The 15,800-nt window shown below is 40.8% G+C and overlaps 1 protein-coding gene across 2 annotated transcripts; it reads left to right on the plus strand.

Annotated features, from left to right (window-relative positions):
* The first annotated feature begins 503 nt into the window (after positions 1-503).
* LOC112227155 (sialoadhesin-like) lies at positions 504-15,097 on the plus strand. 2 transcript variants are annotated; one of them, XM_024392030.2, is made up of 6 exons: positions 504-644; positions 761-1,138; positions 9,645-9,908; positions 10,089-10,358; positions 10,539-10,570; positions 14,898-15,097. In XM_024392030.2, the coding sequence occupies exons 1-6, from the start codon at positions 587-589 to the stop codon at positions 14,967-14,969; spliced, it is 1,074 nt and encodes a 357-aa protein (XP_024247798.1). In that variant the 5' UTR covers positions 504-586; the 3' UTR covers positions 14,970-15,097. The 2 variants fall into 2 exon arrangements, with proteins under 2 accessions (XP_024247798.1, XP_024247789.1); XM_024392021.2 differs by lacking the exon at positions 14,898-15,097 and adding an exon at positions 10,928-11,857 and having other exon boundaries at positions 10,539-10,638.
* Positions 15,098-15,800: the final 703 nt, after the last annotated feature.

The raw sequence follows: 15,800 nt of genomic DNA on the forward strand, positions 1-15,800 counted from the left end.
TAAAGCCCTTTTGTTTTTAATGACCATGGTTAGTCAAGTGTAACCGTTAACAACCCCTTCAATTGATTTACCGTTTCCTAGTTTCACATGTATGTGTTAAGTTTAGCTAATGTTCGAGGCGATAGACCAAAGTGCATTGAAGTTGAGACATGGGTAGGCCAGTCCGAGGCTTACACCATGCCACAGGAGCTTAATGGACAGTGCAGGACAGTGAAACATTAATGTCTAAATAATAGGGTGTAAACATGGGGCTGGGATAAGACTGGAACTAGACAGGTCTGTAGGCATAGATCTGCCTATAATGGATGCTCATTGTGAACAAGGTCTAAATAGACAGGACCAAAAACAAGCTTTGGCTTGTTTAGAGACAGTGACATTATAAGCCAGCAACAGTGCCTTGACTTTTTGTTGCAGGCTTATAATGTCAATGCCTTTCTACACGTCTATTTTTGTTTCTCAATATCCTTGACCAGTTCCTAGTTAGGAAAAAGAGAAGTGAGTGACAGACAGAAAGACAGACACTGTCGAGGTCTTCGCTGCTAATGTAAAGAAGGACAGTGAGTAAGGGAGTGGGGGAGCGTCAGAGATGGCTTTGGGAGTCTTCCAGACTGGCTGGATGAGGCTGCTCTCTCTTATCCTGCAAGGTAAGACTGACATCATATTCATCATTATCATACACAGCACACTTTTAGCATGGTATGTGAATAGACATACCAAGTATTGTATTGTAAACCATATTCATTCATTCCTTGTATCCCAGGCTGCTGTGTGGGTGTCCTCTGTAGTGACTGGGCTGTGCGTGTCCCCTCCACTCCCCTGTGTGCCGTGGCCGGCTCGTCTGTGGTCCTCCCCTGCTCCTACGACTACCCTCAGCCCTACAGGGTGCTGTCTGAGATGTGGTGCCGGGACCAGAGCCGCTGCATCACCCCCAGGTACGTGTACCATAGCCAGGGCATCTTCCCTGAGCCAACCTCCCAGGGCAGAGTGGAGTACCTGGGGAAGGAAGGAACCATGAACTGCTCCCTGAGGATCTCTGATCTGAGGAGGTCTGATAGTGGGACATATGTCTTCTATTTTATCACCAACCACCCAGTGGAGAAGCCTCCTGGACAGCCTGGAGTAACCCTGCTAGTGGCAGGTAAGACCACAGTGCTTATTATATGTTTTTTTTTACACGTATTTTGTGTAAATATGCCTTGTGGTCAATGATTATATGTAGATAGCAACTGACCAGTGGCGAGTTAATAAAGTCGCATTGAGTTAATAAAGCCTCATACAGACATGGTCTCTTTTTTGCTTTCTTGAGTAAGGCAGCTCCAAAATGCAGGTGTTTCAGCCTAGCTCAGTGCCTTCTGTGGTGGTGGGGCAGCTCCAAAATGCAGGTGTTTCAGCCTAGCTCAGTGCTTTCTGTGGTGGTGGGGCAGGCAGTGTAAAATACAGAGCATAGGGGTTAGTAATGTTCTCTTGGCTCAGTGTTCTGTCACTCATGGGGACACTATGTCACAACAAAATCTACAGGGGAGAGCTCGAAAAGTCATGCCCCCTGGGTGCTGCCACAGATTAACATTAGAAGTGCTCATCCAAGAAGGCTCAAGGTCATTGGCCACAGATAGAATTACGTCAAATCACGTTATATCTACCGATGCTTTGATTGGACTGATCATGTCAACATAATACTTTCGAAATCTTAGCTAGCAAGCTAGATAAGCAGTCTTCATCATGAATCAAGTCGACAATCTACTGGCAAATCCTTTTCAATCCTTGTCATATGAAGATAAATTATAGATAAAATGTATCGGTGCTCATTGGCCAATTAAACAATAAGTTGTTTGGAAGCAATCAGTGGCTAACTGCAAGCATTGCAAAGCAATCATTAGCCTGCTATTCAGTGAAGTGGATGTGTGGTCCCAAGTCTAAGATTAAGGGTCTCTTTTCCTAGTTTAAAATAATAAACTTTCAACATTGGCCATGCTGTCAATGAAGCATGATTTTTACCACGCTCAAAACAACTGTTAACTCGGAACTGCAAAATCTGACTTTAGTGAGTTCAAGACAACTCAGAACTTGGGGAAATACAAGCTACGACTGGGAAAATACGTTTGAACTGTCATCCAGGTCGGAATTGTAAATCCGGAACTCGGGCCTCTTTCTTTTTTTTTTTAAATCTTTTTTAAAATCTTTTTTTTATTTTTTTATTTTTTTATTAACAACAAATCAATACATAAAGCACATGAGGGAACACAAGCATACATAGATTACAAACAATGGACAATCGCGCTAGGGGGTACAATATCACATTACAATTACACAAGGACCTTAAAACTTCTTAAGGATTATGCAAAATACTGTTCCCACGAAGGAACAGCACTCAGCGGATTTCAGAGCGCCACCTATAGTTTTTGATAAAACTCATAATTTCATGAAACTTTCATTAAAATACACATTCAAGGTAGTGAATTAAAGCTACACTCGTTGTGAATCTAGCCACCAAGTCAGATTTGTAAAATGCTTTTCGGCGAAAGCATGAGAAGCTATTATCTGATAGCATGTACCCCCAAAATACTGCAACGTCACCTAAACAGACAGATTTTGCGGTAGACGGCGCTACCCAAAACGCATAAATAAAATATAAAACATTCATTACCTTTGACCATCTTCTTTGTTGGCACTCCTTGATGTCCCATAATCAATATTGGGTCTTTTTTTCGATTAAATCGGTCCATATATAGCCTAGATATCGATCTATGAAGACTGTGTGATAAACGGGAAAAAATAGCGTTTCATAACGTAACGTCATTTTTTAAAAGTTAAAAAGTCGACGATAAACTTTCACAAAACACTTCGAAATACCTTTCTAATGCAACTTTAGGTATTACTACACGTTAATAAGCTATAAAAATCATCAGGAGGCGATGTAAATTCGATAGCTGGTCGTGTGGAAAAAATGTCCGGAAAAACACAGATACGATGCATCAAGTTGGTGGTCGGAGGGAATCGGTTCCCTTTGGTCGGATCTACCAAGAATCAAATCAGAATCAAATGAGAAGACTCTATACATCCTGTGGAAGCTGTAGGTACTGCAACCTCGGCCTCATTTAATACGGTTCACCTTTAACAATTCCTGGAAGTGGCGCATGGATATTTATTTCCACTTTCAGTGATCAGATTTTCCTGCGCTTTTCGATGAAACAGACGTTCTGTTATAGTCACAGCCGTAATTTAACCAGTTTTAGAAACGTCTGAGTGTTTTCTATCCACACATACTAATCATATGCATATACTATATTCCTGACATGAGTAGCAGGGCGCTGAAATGTTGCGCGATTTTTAACAAAAAGCTGCGAAAATTCGCAGCCTCCTTAAGATTAAGGGACATGCATATACTTACAATTCTAACAGCTTTTTTGTTAGTAGAGCATTTAACCGTCTTAAAATACAGTTCAATTTCTTTTTGTAGGGTACGAAAATGTGGTTTTCTGTTTATAAATTTACATTTGTGTATATGAAATTTGGCCAAAAGAATAATGAAATTAATTACATAAAAATGATTCCGCTTATTTCTATTGTATGTAAAGAATCCAAACAGTACATCTCTCCACAATAGTGTAAAATCTTCATAAATGTGTTCAATTATAAACCTACTGATGTCTTGCCACAGTTTTCTTACATGCATACAATGCCAAAAAAGATGCACAACTGTTTCTGGGTGGTCATTACAAAAGGAGCAATTTGAGTTGATGTTTTCCTTAAACTTCTTCATATAGTGGTTGGCAGGATAATATTTATGAATAATTTTAAAGGAAACTTCCTTAATTTTGTTAACAAGTAGGTATGTGTGTGGCAACATCCAAACTTTTTTCCAACAGATATTATCAATAAATCCATTCCAATAAGGCATGACATAAGGTATAGATACAACATCCTGCTGAATCAAGGATCGTATCGCTCTGTTGTTGAATGGACCAAAAGAGAAACAAATCTTTCCTACTGATGAGTCAACAGGGTCAACAGAAGGTAGGCTCTGAGGGTCAGGTCTTGACATGTTCCTGAATAACATAGCAACACCTGAGGGAATGGCATCTAAAACAATTGCAAAATCTTTAGGTGTTACAGGGACCTTGTAAAGTGATAAGAATTCTTTATAACTGAGTAAAAGACCCTCTGCATTTACCAGTTGGCTCACCAATAGGATATTATTTCTGAACCAATATTCTAAAAACAGAGAGGTATTTTTATACAATATATCCCGATTATTCCATATATAATAACTGTGTGGAGAAAAATTGTGTTTGTAAATTAAGGACCATGACAAGAAAACCTGCCGATGAAAAGCAGAAAGTTTCACTGGAACTTTGTCAATATTATAATTGCAAAACAACATGAAGTTAAGGCCAACAAAAGTAGAGAAGACATGATGAGGAATAAAATTCCAGATATAAGTGGGTCTTCTTAGGAATTGTTTTATCCAATTGATCTTGAAAGTATTATTTAAAGTAGTAAAATCCAGAAAATTCAGTCCACCATTCTCATAAGTGTTCATTACAACAGTTTTCCTAATGTAATGGGTACGGTTTCTCCAAAGAAAGTTGAAAAGCATCTGGTCTATCTCCTTGCTTATTTTACGGTCAAGATATAAAGATAGAGCACCATATGTTAGTCTAGAGATACCTTCAGCCTTGGTTATTAGGACTCTACCTTTTAAAGATAAGTCCCTCTGTAGCCATTGATTTAGTTTCTTCTGGGTTTTTTTAATAAGAGGGTTAAAATTTAGTAAGCCTCTAGACTTCTGATCCTTTGTAATGGTTATGCCTAAATATGTAAGTTCTTCTTTTACTGGAATACCATAATATGAAGGTGTCACACAATCTTTGACAGCCATGAGTTCACATTTCTTAATGTTAAGATATAGACCAGACGCTTTGGAAAAGGATTGTATATCACATTGATCGATATGGGAATTTGGTTAGCGTCTTTCAGAAAAAGTGTAGTATCGTCAGCCAGCTGGCTTATAATAATTTCTTTACCAGCTATGGAAATACCTTGTACAGGACTATTATTTAAAGAATTTGCAAGAAGTTGGGTGATTAATAAAAACAGGTACGGAGAGATAGGACAACCTTGCCTAATTCCTCTCTTTAACTCAAATCTAGGTGAGGTGCCATATTTCAATTTGATAGAGCTGTTACCATTTGCATAGAGAGTCTTAATAGCCTTACAGAACTCGGGCCTCTTTCTAGAGCTACGACCTGAAGATCACTGACGTCATGATTCAACTTTCTTTTTTTTTCCCCCAGTTGGTATTTTTGGCATTTTATTAGGATCCCCATTAGCTATTGCAAAAGCAGCAGCTACTCTTCCTGGGGTACACACAAAACATGAAACATGACATAATACATTAACATTAATAGACAAGAACAGCTCAAGGACAGAACTACATATGTATATATGTAAAACGGCTAGCTTAGTTAGCGGTGCGCGCTAAATAGCGTTTCAATCGGTGACGTCACTTGCTCTGAGACCTTGAAGTAGTAGTTCCCCTTGCTCTGCAAGGGCCGCGGCTTTTGTGGAGCGATGGGTAGCGATGCTTCGTGGGTGACTGTTGTTGATGGGTCCCTGGTTCGAGCCCGGGTATGGGCGAGGGGACGGTTTAAAGTTCTACTGTTACATTGATGCTGTTGACCCGGATCACTGGTTGCTGCGGAAAAAGGAGGAGGTCAAAAGGGGGGTGAGTGTAACGGATGTGAAACGGCTAGCTTAGTTAGCGGTGCGCACTAAATAGCGTTTCAATCGGTGACGTCACTTGCTCTGAGACCTTGAAGTAGTAGTTCCCCGATGGGTAACGATGCTTCGTGGGTGACTGTTGTTAATGTGTGCAGGGTATGGGCGAGGGGACGGTCTAAAGTTATACATACACAGTTGTCTTGAAAGCACCACAAATCCAGAGAATGGCAGACTTTGATGACAAAGTATGATGACTAGTGAGCACAGAACAACAAGGTGAGTCCAAAAATGTCTTCTATGCTGCTGCATAAATTATGTAATAAGCCAGGGAGATATGTATACTGCCGATGTTCTGAATTCTGTCGCTGTACGTTTCAAAAGTACAGAACAAATAGTTATATTGACTACGTCAGTCCTAGCTTGCTCATTAATGTCTTAATCAAAATTATGGATTGCCTCTTATGCCATAGTTTGTACATCTCAATTGTCAGAAGAAACCACATTTGTTTAAGCAAGTTAGCCATATTAGCTATGTTTTTTAAAAGGCAGTAAATTAGGCTGAATGAACTGTTTCTCTGCCAGACAAGGCTCAGCTGATGGCCGGGTGTAGCAATGGTGCTGGGACTGCTGTTGGGTGTTGTTTAGTGTTGTGTTGTGTAGTGGCTTTGCTGGCATGCAGCCCACAATTATTTATTTTTTGCCCCACCAAGATTTACATGCTAAAATCGCCACTGTATACTGTAGCTAAGAAAGTAATACAACGTGTATGTTTTGTAGTAAGCTGTTAGTAGCCCATGTACCTCACCCTAATAATTTGTTCCCTTTCCCCTCATAACTTAGCCACCTGTTCTGACTTGGTGGTGCACCTATAGGCTGTTTTTAAGAAATGTCATCATTGAATATTGTAAGAGCTTTCATTGTCTACTTATATGCCCCTTTATTTATCCTTCGGTTCTAACTTGGTGTACAGGGAGAATACTGTAAGAACGGCCAATGTTCTGAATTCTGTCTCTGTACATTTCAAAAGTGCTAAACAAAGAGTTATATTGACTACGTCCATCTTAGCTCGCTCATTAATGTCTTAATAGAAATTACGGATGGCCTCTTATCCGCTCATCGTTCCCTTATGCCATAGTTTGTACATCTCAATTGTCAGTAGAAACCACATTTGTTTAAGCAATATCAGCCATATCAGTTGTTTTTTTTAAGGCAATAAATGAGGCTGAATTAATCGTATCGCAGCCTCTGGTAAGGATTCACTCCATGGTGATGAGAAGAAAGCTCTGCTGTTGGGACAGCTTCATGTAGGCCCCAACAGTTTGTGGGCACCGTTTGTCCCCATTCGAGTGCAATTAATGTATTGTTTAGTGTTGTCTTGTGTTTTTAAAAATGTTGCGTTACTGTAATGCAGGGATGCTGTAATGCATCGTTACATGTTCAAAACACAAACATTTAATATCAGCATTCAAGGTTGTTTCCTGTACATACAGTACCAGTCAAAAGTTTGGACACAACTACTCATTCAAGGGTTTTTATTTATTTTTACTATTTTCTACATTGTATAATAATAGTGAAGACATCAAAACTATGAAATAACACATATGGAATCATGTAGTAACAAAAAAAGTGTTTAACAAATCAAAATATATTTTAGATTCTTCAAAGTAGCCACGTTTTGTCTTGATGATGGCTATGTACATGGCATTCTCTTAACCAGCTTCACCTGGAATGCTTTTCCAACAGTCTTGAAGGAGTTCGCACATATGCTGAGCATTTGTTGGCTGCTTTTCCTTCACTCTGCTGTCCAACTCATCCCAAACCATCTCAATTGTGTTGAGGTCGGGTGATTGTGGAGGCCAGGTCATCTGATGCAGAACTCCATCACTCTCCTTGGTCAAATAGTTCTTACACAGCCTGGAAGTGTGTTGGGTCATTGTCCTGTTAAAAAAACAAATGATAGTCCCACTAAGTGCAAACCAGATGTGATGGAGTATTGCTGCAGAATGCTGTGGTAGCTATGCTGGTTAAGTGTGCCTTGAATTCTAAATAAATCACTGACAGTGTCACCAGCAAAGCACCATCACACCTCCTCCTCCATGCTTCAAGGTGGGAACCACACATGCAGAGATCATCCATTCAACTACTCTGCGTCTCACAAAGACACGGTAGTTGGAACCAAAAATCTAAAATGTTGATTCATCAGACCAAAGGACAGATTTCCACCACTCTAATATCCATTGCTCGTGTTTCTTGGCCCAAGCAAGTCTCTTCTTATTATTGGTGTCTTTTAGTAGTGATTTCTTTGCAGAAATTTGACCATGAAGGCCTGATTCACACAGTCTCCTCTGAACAGTTGATGTTGAGATGTGTCTGTTACTTGAACTCTGTGAACCATTTATTTGGGCTGGAATTTCTGAGGTTGGTAACTCTAATTAACTTATCCTCTGCAGAAGAGGTAACTCTGGGTCTTCCTTTCCTGTGGTGGTCCTCATGAGAGCTAGTTTCATCATAGCGCTTGATGGTTTTTGCGACTGCACTTGAATAAACTTTCAAAGTTCTTCAAATGTTCCAGATTGACTGACCTTCATGTCTTAAAGTAATGATGGACTGTCATTTCTCTTTGCTTATTTGAGCTGTTCTTGCCATAATATGGACTTGGTCTTTTACCAAATAGGGCTATCTTCTGTAAACCACCCCTACCTTGTCACAACACAACTGATTGGCTCAAACACATTAAGAAGGAAAGAAATTCCCCAAATGAACTTTTAACAATGCACACCCATTAATGGAAATGCATTCCAGGTGACTACCTTTTGAAGCTGGTTGAGAGAATGCCAAGCGTGTGCAAAGCTATCATCAAGGCTGGTTACTTTGAAGAATCTCAAATCTGAAATATATTTGATTTGTTTAACATGATTCCATATGTATAATTTCATAGATTTGATGTATTCACTATACTTCTACAATGTAGAAAATAGTAAACATAAAAACCCTTGAATGAATCGGTGTGTCCAAACTTTTGACTGGTACTGTACATTTAGTGTGTAACTATTTGACTCATGAGAATAGGAGAGCTGTCTGCACAGAGATCAGGTCTGACCACAAGCCTCAGAGGTTCCAATGAAATGGATGTCACCATAATTTCTGAGTCACTCTGAGGAGAGGAGCCCTTGCTTCCTTGTTTCAGTATGATCACATGATTCAGAGAGACTCTCATAGTGTTCTTACAGTTCCTCAGAAAGTTTGTTAATGTCTTAATATTTACTAATTTTCTCATTAACTTACTGAAAGTCTTTCTGAGTAATAATGACAATGCTATTGATATCTGTATGTACAGTACCAGCTGTTGACAACAACAGTGAGAGCTCTCTTGTAACTAAGAAGTTATTGTACTTTAAAACCTGATGGTATAGTTGCATGCCCTACGACCACAAAGACTGTATGCAAAAATTGCGGAATTGTAGCAGGAAGTCACATGGTCTTGACTGTCGGTATGGAATCGTCCTTTGGGTGACCACCCCGCCACCTCTGACTCATAATAATGCCCAGACAGCCACCACTACAAACACAACAACATATGGATATACATTTCAGTGTATTTCCATTTAAAACAGGAATAGACAAATAATCTGATGTGCCCTGTCCTGTTATCTGTCTGGTATGTCTTATTGGGCTCCCGAGTGGCGCAGCGGTCTAAGGCACTGCATCTTAGTGCAAGAGGCGTCACTACAGTCCCTGGTTTGAATCCAGGCTGAATCACATCCAGCTGTGATTGGGAGTTCCATAGGGTGGTGCACAATTGGCCCAGCGTTGTCCGGGTTTGGCTGGGGTAGGCCGTCATTGTAAATAAGAATTTGTTCATAACTGTCTTGCCTGGTTTAATAACTAAGAAAATTGCTTACACATCTCTTGTCTACTTTCAGATAATTCCAGTGAAGTAGCAGTGTCCCTCAGTCCCGCTGGTGATGTTGTTGAGGGCAGTTCAGTGACGTTATTCTGCTGTAGTACTGCCCACACTCCAGTGGAGGGCTACACCTGGTACCAGACTGGAGGCTCCACGGCTGGTGATAAGAGACAGATGATGACCATCACCAATATCAGCACAACAGACAGTGGAAACTACTACTGTGAGGCCCTGACCACTAATAGACCAATCTACTCCTCAGCTTTGTCTATTAATGTCCAGTGTAAGTACTTTGAAATCACAATCACAGATAATGAATGAATCAGTAACAATGTTTGTCATTAGTTTTTTTGGGACGCTCTTTGACAGGTTAGTATGTGCCAGACATGTCTCATTGTTACCCAAATATAGGAAACTATACTGTAAAATAAAGTTTTTTTTTTTTACCTTTCTCTGCCTTCAGATGCTCCAAAGAACACATCAGTGTCAGTCAATCCTTTTGGGGAGGTAGTGATGGGCAGCTCTGTGACTCTGTCCTGCAGCAGTGATGCCAACCCTGCAGTAGAGCGCTACACCTGGCTTCAGAGGACAGAATCCCAAGCTTCACTGAGAGGGTCAGGGCAGAGTTACAGCATCACTAACATCAGCCTTGAGGACAGTGGGCAGTACTGCTGTGTAGCGATGAACAAGCATGGATCACAGAGCTATACTGTAACCATGACTGTGGGGAAAGGTAGGTACAAGGGGATGCATTGAACATATACATTATTTGTCGTCTAGTCTGTAATAAAACATCACGATTATGCCACCTCTTATTGTACATTTTCCATTGAAACAAATGATGTAGTATGTATGTACACGAGTGTGAAGCTATCCCTGGCCTATAGAGTTTACAGTAGTTTATTCTCTGCAGTAAATGGCCAGTCCTCCATATTGTGGAGCTTGGTGGTGCCAGTGGGGATCCCCATCGCTCTGACACTGATCATCATTATAACAGTGGCTTGCATTAGGAGGTGAGTGATAAAGTTACAAATACAGTGATCTAATCTATAATCTCTGTATGTATTGGTTTGCGCTGTATATAATTCTACAACTCCTGTACCTTTGAGTGTTTTCTTTTCATTTGATATCTACAGTATAACTTTATATTGTCTATTAACTGTATTGTAGTCTTCCATCTGATGCGTTTAGTGGAAACAGAAAACATTATCAACCAAAAGAGAGAATCTCCAGTAGAAAATGAAGACAATATACCAAGTTTATTAAATGATACGTCCGATCCATAACAACTTTCCCCTACAGGAAAACTGTCCCAGCATCAAGTCAACAAGGTTACAGTCTTACAGAGACCACCATCGAGCAGCCATTACCCTAATACTACATAAAGAATGACCATAACAAATGAGACACTTAAGTTAACAGGAACTGAAAGGGAACTGAATTAACTCTGGTGGGAGATGTTGTGCCCAGTTTACTGCCACACAGTGGCACTGTTGTGTCACTGTGTCCAGCTGTATTCTTTAATAACATGTACAGTAATATCTGTAGAATGTACTGTGCACCTCATTTCAGCTCTCTACTGTAGAAAATAAGTAATTTCACTGTAATAGACCTACTGTAATTTACTTATTTTATGATGATGAGTTGTTGAGGACTGGATGACCAAAAGTGAAACGACAACCAGAGATTAGTTTCAATATATGTAAATATATATGTAAATTCAATTACAATTATATAAAAATGGATCATAACATACTGTGTATATATATAACATAACCAATGCCATGCTACACCACCCCAGGCTGAGCTCTGCCTATTTTTATTTTATTTTTAAATGTAACCTTTACTTACCTAGGCAAGTCAGTTAAGAACAAATTCTTATTTATAATGATGGCCTACCCCGGCCAAACCCCAACGACGCTGGGCCAATTGTGCGCCGCCCTATGGGACTCCCAATCACAGACGGATGTGAAACAGCCTATATTTGAACCTGGGACTGTAGTGACACCTTTTGCACTGAGATGCAGTGCCTTAGACCACTGTATTATATACAAGTTCTTCAAGTTTGAGTTGAGTGGCAAAATAAATAAGTCAACAACATGTTGCAAGTTCAAAAATAATACTTCTCCTCCATTAGTGAATAGAAAATGAATTACTGAGACTCTCTCAGCCTGGTCAAAAAGGAGGTCATAACAGTACATAATTAATAAAAGCAACAAACCTGTCAAGTTCTGACCCTAGTTCTTGTGTTATTTCTTTGTTTTTAGTTGGTCAGGACGTGAGTTGGGTGGGTATTCTATGTTTTGTGTTTCTAGGTTGGGTTTCTGTTTCAGCCTAGTATGGTTCTCAATCAGAGGCAGGTGTCGTTAGTTGTCTCTGATTGAGAATCATACTTAGGTAGCCTGGGTTTCACTGTTGGTTTGTTTCCATGTCTGTCACCACATGGTACTGTTTTCGTTCATGTTCACATTTATTGTTTTGTATTTCTTAGTGTTCAGTTTATGTTTTAAAATAAACGATATGGACACTTACCACGCTGCACCTCAAACAAAAAAATGAACTGTCGTCAAATGAAATTTTAGGATCAATCATTCAATTTTAACAAGATAAAAGCATGCACAAACAAAGGATGCTCATCGTCACACCTGAGACACATACTGTACATTACAAGTACAATACAAGACATTTACAGTGCCTTCGGAAAGTATTTAGACCCCTTGTCTTTTTTCACATTTTGTTAGGTTACAGCCTTATTCTAAAATTGATTAAATAGTTTTTTCCCTCATCAATCTACACACAATATACCCTAACGACAAAGAAAAAAATGTTTTTTAGAATTCTTTGCAAATTTATAAAAAATAAGAACTGGAATATTACATTTACGTAAGTATTCAGACCCTTTACTCAGTCCTTTGTTGAAGCACCTTTGGCAGCAATTACAGCCGATTCTTCTTGGGTATTACTCTACAACTTGGCACCTGTATTTGGGGAGTTTCTCCCATTCTCTGTAGATCCTCTCAAGCTCTGTCAGGTTGGATGGGGAGCGTAGTTGCACAGCTATTTTCAGGTCTCTCCAGGGATGTTCCCGAAGCCACTCCTGCGTTGTCTTGACTGTGTGCTTAGGGCCATTGTCCTATTGGAAGGTGAACCTTCACCCCAGTCTGAGGTTCTGAGCGCTCTGGAGCAGGTTTTCATCAAGGATCTCTCTGTACTTTGCTCTGTTCATCTTTACCTCAATCCTGTGTGGTGGTGAATTTCTTTACTATCAAATGAGGAGAGACAAACGTATCATACAAGTCAGAGTTATACTTAAACTAAATCTTTAATCACTTATTAATAAGGGAGCAGGTCAATACAATGCACACATATAAAGTGAATCGATTGAGTGCTCTACGATAATGATGGCTGGTCGACGATTCACGCTGTTAGGGTTCGTTCCTTTCATCCTTGTCAATCATTGGCTCGTTGGTGAAATTTGCAATATGACAATATATTGAATTAAATCATTCTAAAACCTTAATTAATGCAATTGCAGACAGTAGTTGACAATCAGGAACATAGCATGCATGTTTCCGAGTAAGTTCCGCTTCAAACAAAAGGTCTCAAGTTGTTTTGTTAAACTGTAAGTCTAGCCCTGGTGATGTCACTACCCACGTCATTAACTTTTTACTCCTGAGACCAAAACCATGCCTACAAAGCTATATAAACAATGGCTTTGAGTGTTATCTAAAAACTTAGTAGTAAACATCCACTCTCCAAAGTTGATTTATAGTGGAATGTCTGACTAGTCTTATCTCCTTCACTCCCCTGCAGAATTCTGTCTCAGTCACACATTTATTTTTATAATATGCATAAAGAGAGAGAGAGAGAACTAGAAAACAACTGGAACAATTCTAAACCTCTATAAAGAATATACAGTGGGGAGAACAAGTATTTGATACACTGCCAATTTTGCAGGTTTTCCTACTTACAAAGCATGTAGAGGTCTGTAATTCTTTATCATAGGTACACTTCAACTGTGAGAGACGGAATCTAAAACATAAATCCAGAAAATCACATTGATTTTTCATTGTAAATCATTGTATGATTTTTAAGTAATTCATTTGCATTTTATTGCATGACATAAGTATTTGATACATCAGAAAAGCAGAACTTAATATTTGGTACAGAAACATTTGTTTGCAATTACAGAGATCATACGTTTCCTGTAGATCTTGACCAGGTTTGCACACACTGCAGCAGGGATTTTGGCCCACTCCTCCATACAGACCTTCTCCAGATCCTTTAGGTTTCGGGGCTGTCACTGGGCAATACGGACTTTCAGCTCCCTCCAAAGATTTTCTATTGGGTTCAGGTCTGGAGACTGGCTAGGCCACTCCAGGACCTTGAGATGCTTCTTACGGAGCCACTCTTTAGTTGCCCTGGCTTTGTGTTTCGGGTCGTTGCCATGCTGGAAGACCCACCACAACCCATCTTCAATGCTCTTACTGAGGGAAGGAGGTTGTTGGCCAAGATCTCCCGATACATGGCCCCATCCATCCTCCCCTCAATACGGTGCAGTCGTCCTGTCCCCTTTGCAGAAAAGCATCCCCAAAGAATGATGTTTCCACCTCCATGCTTCACGGTTAGGATGGTGTTCTTGGGGTTGTACTCATCCTTCTTCTTCCTCCAAACACGGCGAGTGGAGTTTAGACCAAAAAGCTCTATTTTTGTCTCATCAGACCACATGACCTTCTCCCATTCCTCCTCTGGATCAACCAGATGGTCATTGGCAAACTTCAGACTGGCCTGGACATGCGCTAGCTTTAGCAGGGGAACCTTGCGTGCGCTGCAGGATTTTAATCCATGACGGCGTAGTGTGTTACTAATGGTTTTCTTTGAGACTGTGGTCCCAGCTCTCTTCAGGTCATTGACCAGGTCCTGCCATGTAGTTCTGGGCTGATCCCTCACCTTCCTCATGATCATTGATGCCCCACGAGGTGAGATCTTGCATGGAGCCCCAGACCGAGGGTGATTGACCGTCATCTTGAACTTCTTCCATTTTCTAATAATTGCGCCAACAGTTGTTGCCTTCTCACCAAGCTGCTTGTCTATTGTCCTGTAGACCATCCCAGCCTTGTGCAGGTCTACAATTGTACCCCTGATGTCCTTACACAGCTCTCTAGTCTTGGCCATTGTGGAGAGGTTGGAGTCTGTTTGATTGAGTGTGTGGACAGGTGTCTTTTATACAGGTAATGAGGGGAGAACAGGAGGGCTTCTTAAAGATTGGTTGGTGGTGCCAGTGGGGATCCCCATCGCTCTGACACTGATCATCATTATAACAGTGGCTTGCATTAGGAGGTGAGTGATAAAGTTACAATATGTTTAAGAGTTAAAATTAAAGTGATGTAATCTATAATCTCTGTTTCACGAGTGGCGTAGCTGTCTTAAGTACCGCATAGCAGGTGCAGATAGGTCACAGTTATGAAGACTTAGTACACAAAGGAGGCCTTTCTACTGATTCTGAAAAGCACCAAAAGAAAGATGCCCAGGGTCCCTGCTCATCTGCGTGAATGTGGCTTAGGCATGCTGCAAGGAGGCATTTGGACTGCAGATGTGGCCTGGGCAATCAATTGCAATGTCCGTACTGTGAGACACCTAAAACAGTGCTACAGGGAGACAGGACGGACAGCTGATCATCCTCGCAGTGGAAGACCATGTGTAACAACACCTGCACAGGATCGGTACATCCGAACATCACACCTGCATCACACCTGCGGGACAGGTACGGGATGGCAACAACAACTGTTACACCAGGAACGCACAATTCCTCCATCAGTGCTCAGACTGTCCGCAATAGGCTGAGAGAGCTTGTAGGCCTGTTGTAAGGCAGGTCCTCACCAGACATCACCGGCAACAACGTAGCCTATGGGCACAAACCCATCGTCGCTGGACCAGACAGGGCTGACAAAAAGTGCTCTTCAGTGGCGAGTCATGGGTTTGTCTCACCAGGGGTTATGGTTGGATTCGCGTTACACCGAGGCCTGAGCTTTACACCGAGGCCTGTACTCTGGAGCGGGATCGATTTGGAGGTGGAGGGTCCGTCATGGTCTGGGGCGGTGTGTCACAGCATCATTGGACTGAGCTTGTCATTGCATGCAATCTCAACGCTGTGCGTTACAGGGAAGACATCCTC

The sequence above is a fragment of the Oncorhynchus tshawytscha genome, linkage group LG03 (assembly GCF_018296145.1).
Source record: "Oncorhynchus tshawytscha isolate Ot180627B linkage group LG03, Otsh_v2.0, whole genome shotgun sequence".
NCBI lineage: Eukaryota > Metazoa > Chordata > Actinopteri > Salmoniformes > Salmonidae > Oncorhynchus > Oncorhynchus tshawytscha.